The 19,231-nt window shown below is 42.1% G+C and overlaps 1 protein-coding gene across 1 annotated transcript in view; it reads left to right on the forward strand.

Annotated features, from left to right (window-relative positions):
• LOC135511966 (extracellular serine/threonine protein kinase FAM20C-like) overlaps positions 1-16,585 on the forward strand; it is a 106,349-nt gene extending 89,764 nt beyond the window's left edge. Inside the window, exons 6-9 of the mRNA XM_064933507.1 lie at positions 1,052-1,232; positions 1,506-1,615; positions 10,421-10,562; positions 14,777-16,585. Of these exons, the coding sequence (XP_064789579.1) occupies positions 1,052-1,232; positions 1,506-1,615; positions 10,421-10,562; positions 14,777-15,038 (695 nt within the window). The 3' untranslated portion in view covers positions 15,039-16,585. The remainder of the gene's footprint in view (positions 1-1,051; positions 1,233-1,505; positions 1,616-10,420; positions 10,563-14,776) is intronic.
• The last annotated feature ends 2,646 nt before the right edge of the window (positions 16,586-19,231 follow it).

A 19,231-nucleotide genomic window follows, 5' to 3' on the forward strand; every position in this document is an offset into this window, starting at 1 on the left:
GCTCCTAGAAGTCTCCACTTCACAATAGCAGCACTTACAGTTGACCAGAGCAGCTCTAGCAGGGCATAAATTTGACTAACTAACTTATTGGAACGGTGGCATCCTATGAAGGTGCCACGTTGAAAGCCACTGAGCTCTTCAGTAATTCCATTCTCGTGCCAATGTTTGTCTTTGGAGATTGCATGTCTGTGAGCTCGATTTTGTACAGCTGTCAGCAATGAGTGTGGCTGAAATAGCCGAATCCACAAATTTGAAGGGGTGTCCACATACTTTTAGTGTAGCTTTGTTCATGTCAGGGGAATTTAGCGAATAAGGTTGCTGCATTCATGTGAGGGGAACAAAGCAGTGGTGAAACTTAGGTTCCTTACGATATGATATATGGCTCTTTTCACACACTGGTGAAACTTCCATTTTTGTGTGTTGCACTTGTATTCAGTACCCACTCTGCACAGACAGATTCAATTCAATGTCTATTCCACGTTGGTTCAATGTAATTTCATTGAAATTACGTGCAACCAATGTTGTGTGTCCAGTGGGTAGCGTCTATGAATCAGATAATTATGCATAGTATTGGCGTCAAACGGAAGAACCAAGGACACAGTTGGTTCCTGATGTTGTGAGGTATTTACAGAACAACTGGTGCTGTGAGATTAGGATATCAGGACCTGCTTAGGCAAAGGAATTGTAACAGTAGAGCAAAGGATGCAGTATATGGTAAAATGAATGGCTGCGGTGTTGCCGTTATAATGAGTACATGATGCTTGGACTGCTAAGGCATAAATGTATGAAAGTGTATTATTATTTTCAATGTATGTGGTTCTGTTCTTGTCTATTAATCTTCTGTATTATGTCATGTTGTATGTTTTGTGTGGACCCCAGGAAGAGTAGCTGCTGCTTTAGCATTAGCTAATGGGGATCCTAATAAAATACAAAACATTATAATATGAACATATCAACTGTGTTAAAGGACTGTAGATGGTTCTATTGGTCACCAAATTGACAAATCAATATCACCAACTAAGCCATTCACGTCAACTATGTAATTTCTCAGCCAACAACATCTGTTTCTACGGGGAGTGTTCGTACTACTGCTCTACGGAGCATGCTCTGTGCGGTAAGCCAGACCAGATCGAGGGTTCTCTGGCTGCCTTCCTCCCAGACCTGGCCCTGGCAAAACGCAAGACCTGGAGAAACCCCTGGAGACGATCCTACAACAAACGCAAGAAAGCAGAGTAAGGCACCAAAACAAGGTTGACATAATATAGCAAATAGAGTGGTGCATTTATATACAGGCTTATACACCCATGTAGAATTTGAAGAGTTAAGATGTTAAACATTTTTATTTTAAGGTTGTTCACTCGATAGGTATATGTACATACTGTATATGATCATTACTCTGCTGTGTGTGTGTGTGTGTGTGTGTGTGTGTGTGTGTGTGTGTGTGTGTGTGTGTGTGTGTGTGTGTGTGTGTGTGTGTGTGTGTGTGTGTGTGTGTGTGTGTGTAGGTGGGAGGTAGACCCTGACTACTGTGAAGAGGTTAAACAGACACCTCCCTACGACAGCGACACCCGTCTATTGGACATCATGGACATGACCATCTTTGACTTCCTCATGGGTGAGACCACACCTCTTAATACATACTTCACAGGAGGCTGCTGCGGGGCGGTCGGCTCATAATAATGACCAGAAAGGCGCAAATGGAATGGCATCAAACACCTGGAAACCATGTGTTTAATGTATCTGATACCAGTCCACTGATTCCACCAGTCATTACCACGAGCCTGTTCTTCCCAATTAAGGTGCACCAACCTCCTGTGACTTACATCAGTGGAGGCTCCTCAGAGGAGGAAAGGGAGAACCATCCTCAGTGAAAACATTTTTCTACCATCTTCTTAGGGCTGCAATCTTGTTAACGGGATCGATATGACAACAGCCAGTGAAAGTGCAGGGCGCCAAATTCAAAACAACAGAAATCTCATAATTAAAATTCCTCAAACATACATGAATCTTATACCGTTTTAAAGGTCATCTTGTTGTTAATCCAACCACAGTGTCCGATTTCAAATAGGCTTTACAGCGAAAGCACCACAAACGATTATGTTAGGTCACCACCAACTCACAGAAAAACACAGCCATTTTTCCAGCCAAAGAGAGGAGTCACAAAAAGCACAAATAGAGATAAAATTCATTACTAACCTTTGATGATCTTCATCAGATGTCACTCATAGGACTTCATGCCACACAATACATGTATGTTTTGTTTGATAAGGTTCATATTTATGTTTAAAAAATCTCAGTATACATTGGCGCGTTACATTCACTAGATCCAAAAACATGCGGTGATATTGCAGAGAGCCACATCATTTTACAGAAATACTCATTATAAATGTCAGTGAAAATACAATTGTTAGACATGGAAATATAGATATACCTCTCCTTAATGCAACCGCTGTGGCAGATTTCAAAAAAACTTAACGGAAAAAGCAAACCATGCAATAATCTGTGACCGGCGCTCAGAAAACAAAAACAAATTATCCGCCATGTTGGAGTCAACAGAAATCAGAAATAACATTATAAATATTCCCTTACCTTTGATGATCTTCATCAGAATGCACTCCCAGGAATCCTAGTTCCACAATAAATGTTTGTTTTGTTCGATAATGTCCATTATTTATGTCCAAGTAGCTACTTTTGTTAGGGAGTTTAGTACACAAATCCAAGCGCTCGTGCAGGTCCAGCCGAACGTCGGACATAAACTTCAAAAAGTTATATTACAGGTCTTAGAAACATTTCAAACTAAGTATAGAATCAATCTTTAGGATGTTGTTGTCATAAATCTTCAATAACGTTCCAACCGGAGAATTTCATTGTCTGTAGAAAAGCCATGGAACGCAGGTCGCTGTCATGTGAAATGCGCGTGACCAGGACCTGGCTCTCTGCCAGACCACTGACTCAAAGAGCTTTCATCCGGCCCCACATCACAGTAGAATCCTCATTCAAGTTTCTAAAGACGGTTGACATCTAGTGGAAGCCTTAGGAAGTGCAACATAACCAATATCCCACTGTGTATTCAATAGGAGCTGGGTTGAAAATCGACCAACCTCAGATTTCCCACTTCCTGTTTGGATTTCTACTCAGGTTTTTGCCTGCCATATGAGTTATGTTATACTCACAGACGTCATGCAAACAGTTTTAGAAACTTCAGAGTGTTTTCTATCCAATACTAATAATAATATGCATATATTAGCAACTGGGACTGAGGAGCAGGCCGTTTACTCTGGGCACCTTTCATCCAAGCTACTCAATACTGCCCCTGCAGCGATAAGAAGTTAAAAAGTCACCCTTTTTAGATTAAACTATACTAAACATATCCACGTCACCAAATAATTGATTAAAACATACTATTTTGCAATGAAGGTCTACAGTAGCCTCAGCAGCACTAGGGTAGCACCATGGTGTAGCCAGAAGACAGCTATCTTCCCTTCTTCTCTGAGTACATTGACTTCAACACAACCTAGAAGGTTCTCACCCCCTTCCATAGACTTACAGTAATTATGAGAACTGCAAAGGATCAGAGAATGAATCTAGTACTGAAAGCATAAGTTAGCACCACAGAGCATAAAATGTGGTGAGTAGTTGACTCAAAGATAGATGAAGACGATAGTTGAACAGTTTAACAAATTAATTTCTTCCAAAATGAAGGAGAAGCAAGAGAGAGATTAACATTAGTTTTTTTTTACTTTCAGTTTCACTTAGTTAGCAAATGCAGCTTGCTAGTTTAGCCTACTCAAACACCCTGCTCAAACAGTGGGATGCTATGTAAGCTAGCTGGCTATGACTATCCAACATAACACTGGAACTCTTCAAGTCAAGGTAAGCTTTTGGTTTTACTAATGTATTGCCACCGGGGCCCTCCGGTGTAACTGCTTACTGTAAACCATAGTCTGGCATTTTTATGGCGGTTTTGGAGCAGTGGCTTCTTCCTTGCTAGCGGCCTTTCAGGTTATGTCGATATTCGACTCGTTTTACTGTGGATATAGTGTCACGCCCTGACCATAGAGAGCTGTTTATTCTCTATGTTGGTTGGGGTCGGGGTGTGATTTAGGGTGGATTATCTAGGGAAATTGTATTTCTATGGTGGCCTGACATGGTTCTCAATCAGAGGCAGCTGTTTATTGTTGTCTCTGATTGGGGATCATATTTAGGTAGCCATTTTCCCGATGTGCTTTGTGGGATCTTGTCTAGATATAGTTTCCAGTGAGCATTATGATTAGTGTCACGTTTCGTTTGTTCATTCTGTTGTTTGAAGTTTTAATTTCCAAAATAAAGGATGGAAACATACCACACTGCATCTTGGTCTACTCCTTATGACGAACGTGACAGAAGATCCCACCACACACCGACCAAGCAGCGTGGCCAGGAGGAGAAGACATTCTGGACTTGGGAGGAGATAATGGCAGGAGACGAAAGCCTTCCATGGAAGCAGACGCAGGAGGATAAACGGCGACTCCGAAGTTCGAGACCAAGCCGGAAGCCCGAGAGGCAGCCCCAAAACAATTTGGTCGGCAAAGCCGAGGGGTTGGTCGGCAAAGCCGAGGGGCGAATCTGAGAGCGAAGAGGAATATTGGGATAGACTGAGCGAGGAGTATTGTGAGTTAATTGAGAGGGAGTGATGAGGTAGAGTGGATGTTTTGGTGTCTGGAGCAAGACAGTCGCCGTGAGGAGCGTGGGACCAGTCAGGCACCATGTTTTGCGGAGATACGCAATGTGTCTCCAGTGGGCATCCACAGCCCGGTGCGTTCTGTGCCAGCTCCTCGCATTTGCCGTGCAAAAGTGAGCATCCAGCCAGGACGGGTTGTGCCGGCTCAGCGCTCCTGATCTCCAGTACGCCTCCTCGGTCCAGGATATCCTGCGCCGGCTCTACACACTGTGTCGCCAGTGTGCCTTCACAGCCCAGTGCGTCCTGTGCCAGCACCCCGCACTTGCTGGGCTAAAGTGAGCATCCAGCCAGGACGCGTTGTGCCAGCTCTACGCTCCAGTGAGCCTTCACGGCCCAGTATATCCTGCGCCGGCCATACGTACTGTGTCTCCAGTGCACCTTCACAGTTTAGTACATCCTGTGCTTCCTCCCCGCACTTGCCCTGAGGTGCGTGTCATCAGCCTGGTGCCACCTGTACCGGTCCCACGCATCAGGCCTCCAGTGCGCCTCCACAGTCAAGTACGTCCTGTGCCTCCTCCCGCACTCACCCTGAGGTGCGTGTCATCAGCCTGGTGCCACCTGCACTGGTCCCACGAATCAGGCCTCAAGTGCACCTCCACAGTTCAGTATGTCCTGTGCCTCCTCCCCGCACTCGCCCTGAGGTGCGTGTCATCAGCCCGGTGCCACCTGTACCGGTCCCACGCATCAGGCCTCCAGTGCGCCTCCACAGTTCCCATTCCAGAGCTTCCGGCGACAGTTCCCAGTCCAGAGCTTCCGGCGACAGTTCCCAGTCCAGAGCTTCCGGCGACAGTTCCCGGTCCAGAGCTTCCGGCGACAGTTCCCAGTCCAGAGCTTCCGGCGACAGTTCCCAGTCCAGAGCTTCCGGCGACAGTTCCCGGTCCAGAGCTTCCGGCGACAGTTTCCAGTCCAGAGCTTCCGGCGACAGTTCCCAGTCCAGAGCTTCCGGCGACAGTTCCCGGTCCAGAGCTTCCGGCGACGTTTCACTGTGCAGAACCTCCTGAGACGGTCCAAGGTCCGCAGGGTGGGTTATCTAGGGGAATTGTATTTCTATGGTGGCCTGATATGGCTCCCAATCAGAGGCAGCTGTTTATCATTGTCTCTGATTGGGGATCATATTTAGGTAGCCATTTTCCCATTGTGCTTTGTGGGATCTTGACTAGATATAGTTGCCAGTGAGCATTATTATTAGCTTCACGTTTCGTTTGTTGTTTGAAGTTTTCATTTCCAAAATAAAGGATGGAAACATACCAAGCTGCATCTTGGTCTACTCCTTATGACGAACGTGACATATAGATACTTTTGTACCTGTTTACTCCAACATATTCACAAGGTCCTTGGCTGTTGTTCTGGGATTCATTTTCACTTCTCGCACCAAAGTACTTTCATCTCTAGGAGACAGAACGCGTCTCCTTCCTGAGTGGTATGACGGCTGTGTGGTCCCATGGTGTTTATACTTGCGTACTATTGTTTGTACAGATGAACGTGGTACCTTCAGGTGTTTGGAAATTGCTCCCAAGGATGAACCAGACTCGTGGAGGTCTACAGGTTTTTTTTCTGAGTTCTTGGATGTTTTCTTTATATTTTCCCATGATATCAAGGAAAGAGAGTTTGAAGGTAGGCCTTGAAATACATCCACAGGTACACCTCCAATTGACTCAAATGATGCCAATTAGCCTATCAGAAGCTTCTAAAGCCATGACATAATTTTCTGGAATTTTCCAAGCTGTTTAAAGGCACAGTCAACTTAGTGTATGCAAACTGACCCACTGGAATTGTGATACAGTGAATTATAAGTGAAATCATCTGTAAACAATTGTTGGAAAAATTAGAATGCACAAAGTAGATGTTCTAACCTCCTTGCTAAAATTATGGTTTGTTAACAAGAAATTTGTGGAGTGGTTGAAAAACTAGTTTTAATGACTCCAACCTAAGTGTATGTAAACTTCCGACTTCAACTGTATACTGAACAAAAATACAAATGCAACATTCAACAATTTAAAAGATTGTACTAAGTTACAGTTCATATAAGGAAATCAGTCAGTTTAAATAAATTCATTAGGCCCTAATCAATGGATTTCACATGACTGTGCGAAGGTGCAGCCATGGGTGGGCCTCGGAGGGCATAGGGCCACCCACTTGGGAGCCAGGCCCACTCATGGCTGCGCCTCTGCACAGTCATGTAAAATCCATAGATTAGAGCCTAATGAATTTATTTCACCCACAGGGGAGCAAGACCCAGCCAATAGGAATGAGTTTTTCCCCACAAAAGGGCTTTATTACAAGCAGAAATATTCCTCAATTTCATCAGCTGTCCGGGTGGCTGGTCTCAGACGATCTTGCAGGTGAAGAAGCCAGATGTGGAGGTCCTGGGCTGGCGTGGTTATAAGTGGTCTGCGGTTGTGAGGCTAGTTAAAATTACTGCCAAATTCTCTAAAACAACATTGGAGGTGGCTTATGGTAGAGAAATCAACATTCAATTCTCCGGCAACAGCTCTGGGGGACATTTCTGCAATCAGGGTGCCAATTGCACGCTCCCTCAAAACATGAGACATTGTGTTGTGTGACAAAACTGCACATTTTAAAGAGGCCTTTTATTGTCCCCAGCACAAGGTGCACCTGTGTAATGATCGTGCTGTTTAATCAGCTTCTTGATATACCACACCTGTCAGGTGGATGGATTATCTTGACAAAAGAGAAATGCTCACTAACATGCATGTAAACAAATTTGTGCATTTTTGAGAAATAAGCTTTTTGTGTATATGGAACATTTCTGGTTATCTTATATTTTAACTCAACCAACATGAGACCAACACTTCACATGTTGCGTTAAACATTTTGTTCAGTATAGGATTCTTTCTAACAAAGATATCTACATATATTTCAAGATGTTGTGTATCCCTGGGAATAATCAGAATTCATGTAAACATCACAGTTTTGAAAACTTGTCCATGAATTGTGGTCTCTTGGCACAAATTACCCCGGGTATGGGGTAAGTTGAGCCGCGGGACAGGGTAAGTTAAGCCAGGTATACATTTCTATACTGATTGAAATAGTACCACTACATTTTTAAAACCATGTCTATCTTTATTTCTCAGACACAGTTCAACACAATCACCATCGCTTTTTTGTCTTTTAATCATTTTAAGTATATTTTAACACCTAACACATTGTACTTTTTATAACACTTTTGACATAAACCAGGCCCTGTTGTTACCTCATATCCCAGTGATAATGTCTTGTATTACGCCTGGAAAGAAAACACTTCAGTTTGCTCAACTTGCCATCAATCAATCATTTAAAATTATTTATAAAGCACTTTTTACATCAGAAGTTGTCACAAAGTGGAACTCTTATAATCTCCAATCTCCACAGCCAGAAGAGACCACCCTTCAGACCCTGGTTCTTCTCTAGATTTCTTCATTTGGTTCCTTTCTTTTTTTTCTAGCCACTGTGCTTCTACATCTGTATTGCTTGCTCTTTGGGGTTTTAGACTGGGATTCTTTATAAGCACTTTGTGACAATTACTGATGTAAAAAGGGCTTTATAAAATACATTTGATTGATTGATTGAAGTGCTTATACAGAAACCCAGCCTAAACCCCAAACAGCAAGCAATGCAGATGTAGAGCATGGTGTCTAGGAAAAACTCCCTAGAAAGGCACATAGACAATTGCAGCATAGATACTGGAGACTAAGGTGGGGGGGGGGGGGGGAACGACACTGTGGCACGTCCACAGTTACCCCCGGACAGGGCCAACCAGGCAGGGTATAACAGCAAGGGTGGTTAGTCACTCCAGTGCCCGTTCACCTTCGCACCCCTGGACCAGTTTACACTCAATCATAGGACCTACTGAAGATATGGGTATTCAGTAAAGACTTAAAGCTCGAGACCACATCGATCAGCAGACCGTTCCATAAAATGTAGCTCCATAGGAGAAAGCCCTGCCTTCAGCTGTTTGCTTAGAAATTCTACGAACCATAGCATACGTGTAGGTACAGTACCAGTCACAAGTTTGGACACACCTACTTATTCAAGGGTTTCTTTATTTGTTTCTGTTTTCTACATTGTATAATAATAGTGAAGACATCAACATTACAGCAACAACATTATTCTTGACATAATATGGACTTGGTCTTTTACCAAATAGGGCTATCTTCTGTAATCCACCCCTACCTTGTCACAACACAACTAATTGTCTCAAACACATTAAGAAGGAAATAACTTTTAACAAGGCACACCTGTTCATTGAAATGCATTCCAGGTGACAACCTCATGAAGCTGGTTGGGAGAAGGTTAATAGTGTGCAAAGCTGACATCAAGCAAAGGGTGGCTACTTTGAAGAATCTCTAATATAAAATAGATTTTGAATTGTTTAACACTTTTTTGGTTACTACATGATTTCATATGTGTTATTTCATTATTCTGCAATGTAGAAATAGTAAAAATAAGTAGGTGTGTCCAAACTTTTGACTGATAATGTATGTACAGTAGGACCATATCAGAGAGTTAGGTAGGAGTCCATGTAATGCTTTGTAGGTTAGCAGTAAAACTTGAAGTTAGCCCTAGCCTTGACAGGAAGCCAGTGCTGAGAGGCTTGCACTGGAGTAATATGACCAAAATATTTTTATTCTAGTCTAGACACTATTTGGTGTCTTATCTGGGTAGCCAGAGACTGCATTGCAGTAGTCTAATCTTGAAGTGAGAAAAGCGTGGATTAGTTTTTCTGCATCAGTTTTGGACAAAAAGTTTCAGATTTTTGCAATGTTACGAAAATGGAAAAAAGCTGCTCTTGAAATATTTTTGATATATTCTTGAAAAGAGAGATCAGGGTCCAGAGAAAAGGCAGATGTCCTTCACAGTTTTATTTGAGACGTTTGTACACCCATTGACATTCATTGTCAGATCCGACAGCAGATCTCTTTGTTTCTTTGGACCTAGAACTAGCTTCTCTGTTGTGTCCAAGTTTAAAAGGCAAACATTTGCTTTCCACTTCCTTATGTCTGAAAAGACAGGCTTCCAGGGTAGACAATTTTGGGGCTTCACCATGTTTCATCGAAATGTACAACTGCGTGTCGTCTTCACAACTGTGAAAGTTGACATTGTGTTTCTGAATGACATCACCAAGAGGTAGCATATATATAGTAAAAACAATAGTGGTCATAGAACGGAACCTTGAGAAACCCCGAAACTTACTATTTATTTGTCAGAGGACAAACCATCCACAAAAACAAACTGATATCTTTCCGACAGATAACATCTAAACAAGGCTTGAACTTGTCCACGTAGATCAATTAGGGTTTCCAATCGCAATGCACTATATTAGCCCACACAGCGACAAGGATACACTTTCATCCTAGGTTTGGGAACTCATATTGAATCTTATAGGGATGCATAATGATATATAGAACAACCTTACAATTATCTACTTTGGCATCATGAACCCTCTAACACAATACATTCATTTGACTTGGTGAAAATCTGTTTTTGGACCTAACTTGCTTACCACTTTTTCCATGTGGTTTCTTGGTTCACAGACTCCATGAAATGATGACCTCTTCATAATTATGTGGTCAGATTATTAATTTTGTGTATGGTTTTCTAGAAACAAGGGTGGCTCAACTTACCCCTTTGGCTGAACTTACCGCACTCTCCCCTACAACTACAACATGGCTCCCTTTCTAAAATGACATCTCTCCTTAGGCAACATGGATCGTCATCACTACGAAACATTTGAGAAGTTTGGCAACGAGAGCTTCATCATCCATCTCGACAATGGGAGAGGGTTTGGAAAGCATTCTCATGACGAGGTGTCTATTCTGGTGCCTTTAAGCCAATGTTGCAGGTTAGTGACTTTTTCATATTTTCCATCAACTGGCATGTTTGATGTATCATTGGGCATGCAGACATCAAGGGCTTACCAATTAAACTGAAACGTCAGACACCTGTATTCATCCTGAACAATGAGAAATAAGGTATTTTTTATTTTAATAAAAAAATATATATAATTTAATTAAACGTTGATTTTTAATAACATAGTAAAATGAATAATTTCAAACATAAAAGACAAAAATACTTAACTTCTGACTATTTTAATACACAGATAAGTGAATTTGTCGCTATACTTTTGGTCCCCTAAAATGGAGGGACTACAGGACTTTCTCCCCGTCTTCTTTGATTTGGGTTTGGGTGTAGCTGGTCTCCTGGGTGGTGGGGGATACTGGGGGTTCAACCTGGATGAGGATGGTCTCATGAGGGGAAACTGTATCAGACAGTTCATGGGCAGCAACAGGAGGAGAGGTGGAGGATTGTAGTGTGTGGGCAAGGGTGTTGATTGCCACCTACAGTCTAATATACCAAGGCTTTCAGACAATCAGCATTCAGGGCTGGAACCACCCAGTTTATAAATAAACTTCTGGCACTGTCACGCCCTGACCTTAGTTATCTTTGGTTTCTGAATTATTTTGGTCAGGTCAGGGTGTGACAAGGGTGGGTATGTGTGTTTTTGTCCTGTCTAGGGTTTTTGTATATCTATGGGGGTTTTGTATGTCTAGGTAATGTAGGTCTTTGGTGGCCTGAATTGGTTCCCAATCAGTGGCAGCTGTTTATCATTGTCTGTGTTTGGGGATCCTATTTAGGTTTCCATTTTGGTTTTGTGGGTTATTGTCTATGTGTAGTTGCTTGTCAGCACTTGTGTTATATAGCTTCACGGTCGTTTTGTTATTTGGTTAGTTTGTTTAGTGTTCTTCGTTTTAATAAAGAAGAATGTATTCATATCAAGCTGCCCCTTGGTCTCCTCCATACAACGACCGTGACAGGCGCTAACATGCGTCCTTTGTCCTGATCGTGTCCACGTTCTAATTGTGCCCACATTTTCAGAAATGCGTCTACACATGGTCTTATCAGTCCACTGTGTCCGCATTTTGAACAGATTTCCTGTATGCTTTGACAGATATTCTTTCAAAATAATACATTATTTACATTTGTTTTTTATTGAATATTTAAAACACGCCGCTCAATAGCTAGATCACATTAGTCATCTAACAGCCTCCCATGCAGAGCGACATACAGAAGCAACCAGGGTCAACGACCTGCTCAAGGGCATGTCGACAGATCTCCTACCAGCCCTCCAAGATCCCCCCCTACAGTTCCCCAAGAGCTACCCCCCCACAGTCCCCCCCGAGAAAAAATAAATACAATAATTCCATTCCCCACCCCCAAGACCCCCCCAATGAACCAACAACCAACCAAATGAACAAAAGAGGAAAAAAATAGAAAGACAAAGGAAAACAGAAACAACAATGAAAAAAACAAGAGACATCAAGGACAAGAAAAATCTTAACAGCAAGGCCAACAGAATATGTTTGAGTGCATGTATGACACTATTTATGTGTGTGTGTGTGTGTGTGTGTGTGTGTGTGTGTGTGTGTGTGTGTGTGTGTGTGTGTGTGTGTGTGTGTGTGTGTGTGTGTGTGTGTGTGTGTGTGTGCACGTGTGTGTGCACGTGTGTGTGTGTGTGTGTGTGTGCACGTGTGTGTGTGTGCACGTGTGTGCATTTGAATGAGTGTGCGTATATTGCATATATATTGCAAACACCTGCACTGCATCAGCCTCAGGAAAACCGGCATTAGCTGTAACAACACTGCCCCTCAGTGTCCATTCAAACTTACTTTTTGTTATATTTTATTTTAACGTATTTTTTAAAACTTTTATCTTTGACCACCATTCAGTCAAATCAATCACATTATTTATAACGCCCTTTTTACATCAGCCGATGTCACAAAGTGCTGTACAAAAACACAGACTAAATCCCCAAACAGCAAGCAATACAGATGTAGAAGCATTCTATCCCCCGCCCTGCAACTCCACTCCCACTTGTCTCCAATTCCACATCCCAACCCTCAGCTTCCCTCAGCCCATCCCACCTATCTCTGCTGGCCACCCTCTTCGGATTTTGATGCACCATATATCTTTCAACTGTGATGTGACGTTTAACATACAATTTCAATCTATCTAATCGAATAGAATCCACAGATTGTGAGTGAAAGATAAATACTTTTACTAAGTGTATTAGTATATTAGTAATTGACAGACCCGGTTTCTCCAGATCTCCCAACGGTGCAATTTGAGATCAATGTTATTGCATTGAGGAATGTGCCAAAATACCAGCAACAGTGTGTGAAAACCTTGTGAAGACTTACAGAAAACGTTTGACCTCTGTCATTGCCAACAAAGGGTATAAAACAAAGTATTGAGATAAACTTTTGTTATTGACCAAATACTTATTTTCCACCATAATTTGCAAATAAATTCATTAAAAATCCTACAATGTGATTTTCTGGATATTTTTTTCTGATTTTTGTCTGTCATAGTTGAAGTGTACCTATGATGAAAATTACAGGCCTCTCTCATCTTTTTAAGTGGGAGAACTTGCACAATTGGTGGCTGACTAAATACACCCTTGTTTAACTCCTCTTGACAATTCAAAACTCTCTGAGAAGTAGCTGCTATTTACAATTTATACCTGGGCTTGCTATACATTACTTTTAGAGAAAATCACCAAAATTGAAAAAAAACAGGAATTTATAAATGAAATCCAGTCTTACTTTATCAAAGGCATTTTCAAAATCCGGTACAATTACCAGGCCTGGCTTCTTAGATGTTTCATGATGTTCTATTATTTCTAGTAGTTGTCGAATATTATCTTCAATGTATCGTCCATGTAAAAAACCTGTCTGATCAGGATGAACAATACCTGGTAAAACCTTTTTAATTCTGAGTGCTATGCATTTCACTAGTATTTTCTGCATCACAACATTGAAGTGAATGAGGCTTTCAGTTTTTAAGATAGATTGGATCTTTATATTTGCCATCTGGGTCTTGTTTTAATAATAGTGAAATCAGACCTTCCTGTTGAGTACCTGACAGACTACCATTTCTATAGGAGTAGTTAAAACAAGCAAACAACAGAGCTTTGAGTATATCTAAAAAGGCTTGATATACCTCTACCAGTATGTCATCAAGCCCTGGGGTTTTTCCAGACTGAAAGGATTTAATAGCTTCAAAAAGTTATTCTCTGTAATTTGGTCTTTCTGTTCTATTTTTTGTATTATTTGGATAGAATTCCTTACAGTAATCGTGATTAAGTGGGTGAGGATGAAACGGAAAAGAGAACATCCGCTTAAAATATTTAGCTTCCTCTTTTAAAATATAATTTGGAGTCATAGATGACTCCGTCTTCAGGAACGAGTTTCTGCAAATTCCTTTTGTTAGTGTTCCTGTGTTGGAGATTCAGGAATAATTTGGTGCATTTTTCTCAATATTCCATCCAGTTTGCTTTATTTTTGTAATAGATTATATTAGATCATTCTTGAATAAGTTCCTCCAGTTCTTTTAATTTTTCCTCTAACATATTTTGTATCTCTGTACTGTAGTATCATTTCTTTGCCATCTACCTGTACTATTCGTTCATGTATTTCCCTTGTTAGTCTTGTCTCTTTAGCCAGAAACTGCTTTTTTATTATTGATGAATATTGAATTGAATGACCTCTGAAGGTACATTTTAAAGGCATCCCAAACAATAAGGTGATTTGCTGAACCTATATTTTACTGGAAAAATTCAATTATGAATTATTAGGTTATAGTTTAAAAAATAAATTGTCCTCCAGTAAACTTTGATTAAATTTCCAATGTCCACGTGGAAATTCTATAAGAGTTAGGTGAATGTTAATTAGATGATGATCCGATTGCATTCTGTCTCCTATTAAAACTTTTTAGAAATTAATCTCTGCTTTTTTTGTTGAGTTCTCCAAATCCTTTCTGCCTCAAATTACTAATTTTGGAAGATTTTCTTGCTAAGTCCTTTTGTTGGATTTTTGTCATAGTTGTCGAGCACCGCTCCTACTTTTCTTTGTTTGTTGTAGGCTTTCCTGAACTCTCAGAATTGACTTGAAATGGGACTGGTGAACTGCAATGCACTTCACTTTATATGATGACTTTATATGAAGTTGTAATCAAACAGCATTAATGAACTTCCTCCATTCCCTCCTGTCCTTCCAGAGTGAAGAAGTCTACACACCTGCGTCTTCAGCTGCTGGCGAAGGAGGAGTACCAGCTGAGTGGTCTGATGTCTGAGTCTCTGCTGAGGGACAAACTGACACCCATTCTCATCCAGCCACACCTGAAGGCTATGGACAGACGACTACACCACACACTCAACATCCTGGCAGACTGCATCGAGAAGGAGGGCTATAGTAATGTGGTGGAGGATGACCTGGCAGGGGAGCGGGAGTGGGGGCACACATCACCCAGGGGGAGGTAGCTGCGAGGCCTGAACCGTTCTAGTATAGACTAGACTGGATTGGACTGGATCGCACTGAACTAGGGTGGATCGGACTTAACTGGACTGGATTGAACAAATGTGGACGCTATCGCCATAGGCCCCTTATTGCCCACCACAGCGCTACAGACCATGAAAGTCTTGAGAGATGTTTGTCTTGTTCAGAAGAGATTTTGAATTCAGTGAATTCCAAGACAGATATTATTCCTTCTGTTGTCACCTGAATCATGTGTGTTGATATGCATTGTTGGGACCTGTCAAAGGCCTGTAAACAACATGCCTATTGGAGGAGATCGACTCTGTCTTAATTAAGAAAAATGTTTTATTGCTAATTGTTTAATTACTTCTGTTGTTTTACGTTGTTGTCGATGTGTTTTTTTATAAATATATTTGATTGGAGTGCCGGTTTACTGCAAATTGTGTCTTCTGCTTTTCATCTTTCAAATGCAACCTGTTCCGAGAGTATTTATTAGTTACCCCTGCCACAAAGTGGTCACAGTTCAAAGTTTGTCAGGTAGAGGGTAGCACTAGTGCATCTACAAACAGCAATGTCCTTTGTCAATGAATTTTAGCTTTTTGTTCAATGTTAGTGGAAAGGAATCTGAATCGCTTGTGGATTCTGTTTGAACTGTGTCAAAACCTAACCAGGGTACAGTAGGCTGAGTCCAATTTAGGCTCTTTTGACTTTTCAAGAACTGCACCAGTCCAGAGCTGTATCACAATTCACAGACCCGTTAATCATTGGTGAGACTAAATCAAATCAAAATCTATGTTCAAATGTTTATATTACAACAATTATTCAGATTATTCCTTTGTACTTTTTTTTCTTATTTTTCTTCTGCTTGTAGATTATTATGATTTGAGGATGAAGTTAAGATTTAAAAGTAGTCCTCTATTATGGTACTAAGAAGCTAAACGTGACACCAAGGTTTTGTATGATGATTGTTCCTTTAGAGTGTGATGAATGTCTAATGTCCAGATGGAAATGTGGTCTACAGATATTCAGGATGTACATTTCTTAACTTTCCAATGGCAGATCTGCTTTGCTGGAGAAAACATTTCAGTTGCTACTGAAAGTCAATATATAGATCATTGGAGGCTGGTGGGAGGAGCTATAGGAGGACGGGCTCATTGTAATGGCTGGAATGGAATAAATGGAACAATATCAAAAACATTAAACATATAGAACCCACATTTCTGACTCCATCTATTCCATTTTCAGCCATTACAATTAGCCCATCCTCCTATAGCTCCTCCCACCAGCCCCCACTGCAGTAGATAAACCTAGTGCCTGTGCAATGATAGAACTACTTGAAAGTTTGGGATCATTACTAAGAGAGTAATTGCAGGAAAATATGAATTCCTGATATAAAGCTATATACATAGGTGGGGAGTTCTGTGCGTATACTCCATCCATCCCATCCTGTTTTTATCTGTGTCTCCTTAGGTCTGTCTGGTTGATACTGTATGTATGGACGGTTTATGTGGAGGTTTGTAAAGGTGCAATTAAACAAGATGTGCATTTAAAAGTGTCATTTAACCTCATCAGTTGTATATCTCAAAGTTAGAAAAATAGATCCAATAATGATTGAGACGGGGCAAAAAACTGACTTGATTCTGATCCTTGTCGGCACCACAGAAACAGTCAAGTCTTACAGAAAACAAATATGTCTAATATCTATGTGTCCATACGTTCAGAGTACAGTGCCTCATCTGTAGCTTTATTGACACAATCAAGTGAATTGAATACATATAAGTACAGTAATGATGTCTACTACAGCACCCCAACATCAACATGTTTACAGTCTTTATTTTGATAACCTTTCCCTGGCCCCCGTAAAAGCCTCCGCTATGCTTTATAAACACATCCATAGGACTGAATGGAGGAAGCCCAGTCTGAGTTTACGACTCAAATAGCACCCTATTCCCTATATTGTGCACTAATTTTAACCCTATGTGCCCTGGTCAAAAGTATTGCACTGTAAAGGTAATAGGGTGCTATTTGGGATGCTGTCTGAGACAAACATCTAATAGACAGAGACCGCAGGCCGAACTAGGGTAATCAGCCTGACCGCAGGCCTAACTAGGGTAATCAGCCTGACCGCAGGCCTAACTAGGGTAATCAGCCTGACCGCAGGCCTAACTAGGGTAATCAGCCTGACCGCAGGCCTAACTAGGGTAATCAGCCTGACCGCAGGCCTAACTAGGGTAATCAGCCTGACCGCAGGCCTAACTAGGGTAATCAGCCTGACCGCAGGCCTAACTAGGGTAATCAGCCGGTCCGCAGGCCTAACTAGGGTAATCAGCCTGACCGCAGGCCTAACTAGGGTAATCAGCCTGACCGCAGGCCTAACTAGGGTAATCAGCCTGACCGCAGGCCTAACTAGGGTAATCAGCCGGTCCGCAGGCCTAACTAGGGTAATCAGCCTGACCGCAGGCCTAACTAGGGTAATCAGCCTGACCGCAGGCCTAACTAGGGTAATCAGCCTGACCGCAGGCCTAACTAGGGTAATCAGCCGGTCCGCAGGCCTAACAAGGGTAATCAGCCTGACCGCAGGCCTAACTAGGGTAATCAGCCGGTCCGCAGGCCTAACTAGGGTAATCAGCCGGTCTGCAGGCCTAACTAGGGTAATCAGCCTGACCGCAGGCCTAACTAGGGTAATCAGCCGGTCCGCAGGCCTAACAAGGGTAATCAGCCTGACCGCAGGCCTAACTAGGGTAATCAGCCTGACCGCAGGCCTAACTAGGGTAATCAGCCTGACCGCAGGCCTAACTAGGGTAATCAGCCTGACCGCAGGCCTAACTAGGGTAATCAGCCGGTCCGCAGGCCTAACAAGGGTAATCAGCCTGACCGCAGGCCTAACTAGGGTAATCAGCCGGTCCGCAGGCCTAACTAGGGTAATCAGCCTGACCGCAGGCCTAACTAGGGTAATCAGCCGGTCCGCAGGCCTAACAAGGGTAATCAGCCTGACCGCAGGCCTAACTAGGGTAATCAGCCTGACCGGAGGCCTAACTAGGGTAATCAGCCGGTCCGCAGGCCTAACTAGGGTAATCAGCCTGACCGCAGGCCTAACTAGGGTAATCAGCCTGACCGCAGGCCTAACTAGGGTAATCAGCCGGTCCGCAGGCCTAACTAGGGTAATCAGCCTGACCGCAGGCCTAACTAGGGTAATCAGCCTGACCGCAGGCCTAACTAGGGTAATCAGCCTGACCGCAGGCCTAACTAGGGTAATCAGCCTGACCGCAGGCCTAACTAGGGTAATCAGCCTGACCGCAAACGGGATAGCAGAGGAATCATCGTCATGGGAATAAATCAGGAATCCGACTAAACAGGACGCCTTATCTGATCCTGCGCCCACCCTCTTTCCTCTGCACTGCTCTGATGGAGTGACCATAGAATAGAATAGAATAGAATGGACATAGTTTTGGAATCTGGTAGAGGTTCTAATTCTATGATAGTGACTCTTTGTTTGAAAATGTGGGTGGTACACCATGCACTGGATTTGCTCCAGAAGACGGTGGTGCAGTTGATTTCACTGCATCACTAAAGAAAGGGAATTAGTGTACTGGCATGTTTAGAATAGATAATGAGTTATTGCAATTAGAATAACTGGCTAATCACTTTATTTGCTAAATAATTTTGAGGAAGACGAATCAAAGGTCACAAAAGTTGCTTACAGACAGAGTGGATACACAGTGGCTCTAAATGTGAATACAATATCCTGTAGTTGATAAAGATGTGGACACCTCATTGTTGCAGTTGGACTGACACCTGATTATAGTTGATATAATACACATTTGCTGGTATAGGCCTACAGTGCCTTCGGAAAGTATTCAGACCCCTTGACTTCTTCCACATTTTGTTACATTTCAGCCGTATTCTAAAATGGATTAAATAAAACATGTTCCTCATCAATCTACACATAATGCCCCATAATGACTAAGCGAAAAAAAGTGTTTTTTTGGAAATGTACATTTATTACAAATAAAAACCAGAAATACCTTATTTACATACACTACCAGTCACTACCAGTACCAAGGTTTGGACACACCTACTCATTCAAGGGATTTTCTTTCTTTTTGCTATTTTCTACATTGTACAATAATAGTGAAGACAACAAAACTATGAAATAACACGTATGGAATCATGTAGTAACCAAAAAAGTGTTCAACAA

This window comes from Oncorhynchus masou, chromosome 24 (genome assembly GCF_036934945.1).
Source record: "Oncorhynchus masou masou isolate Uvic2021 chromosome 24, UVic_Omas_1.1, whole genome shotgun sequence".
In the NCBI taxonomy this organism is placed as follows: domain Eukaryota; kingdom Metazoa; phylum Chordata; class Actinopteri; order Salmoniformes; family Salmonidae; genus Oncorhynchus; species Oncorhynchus masou.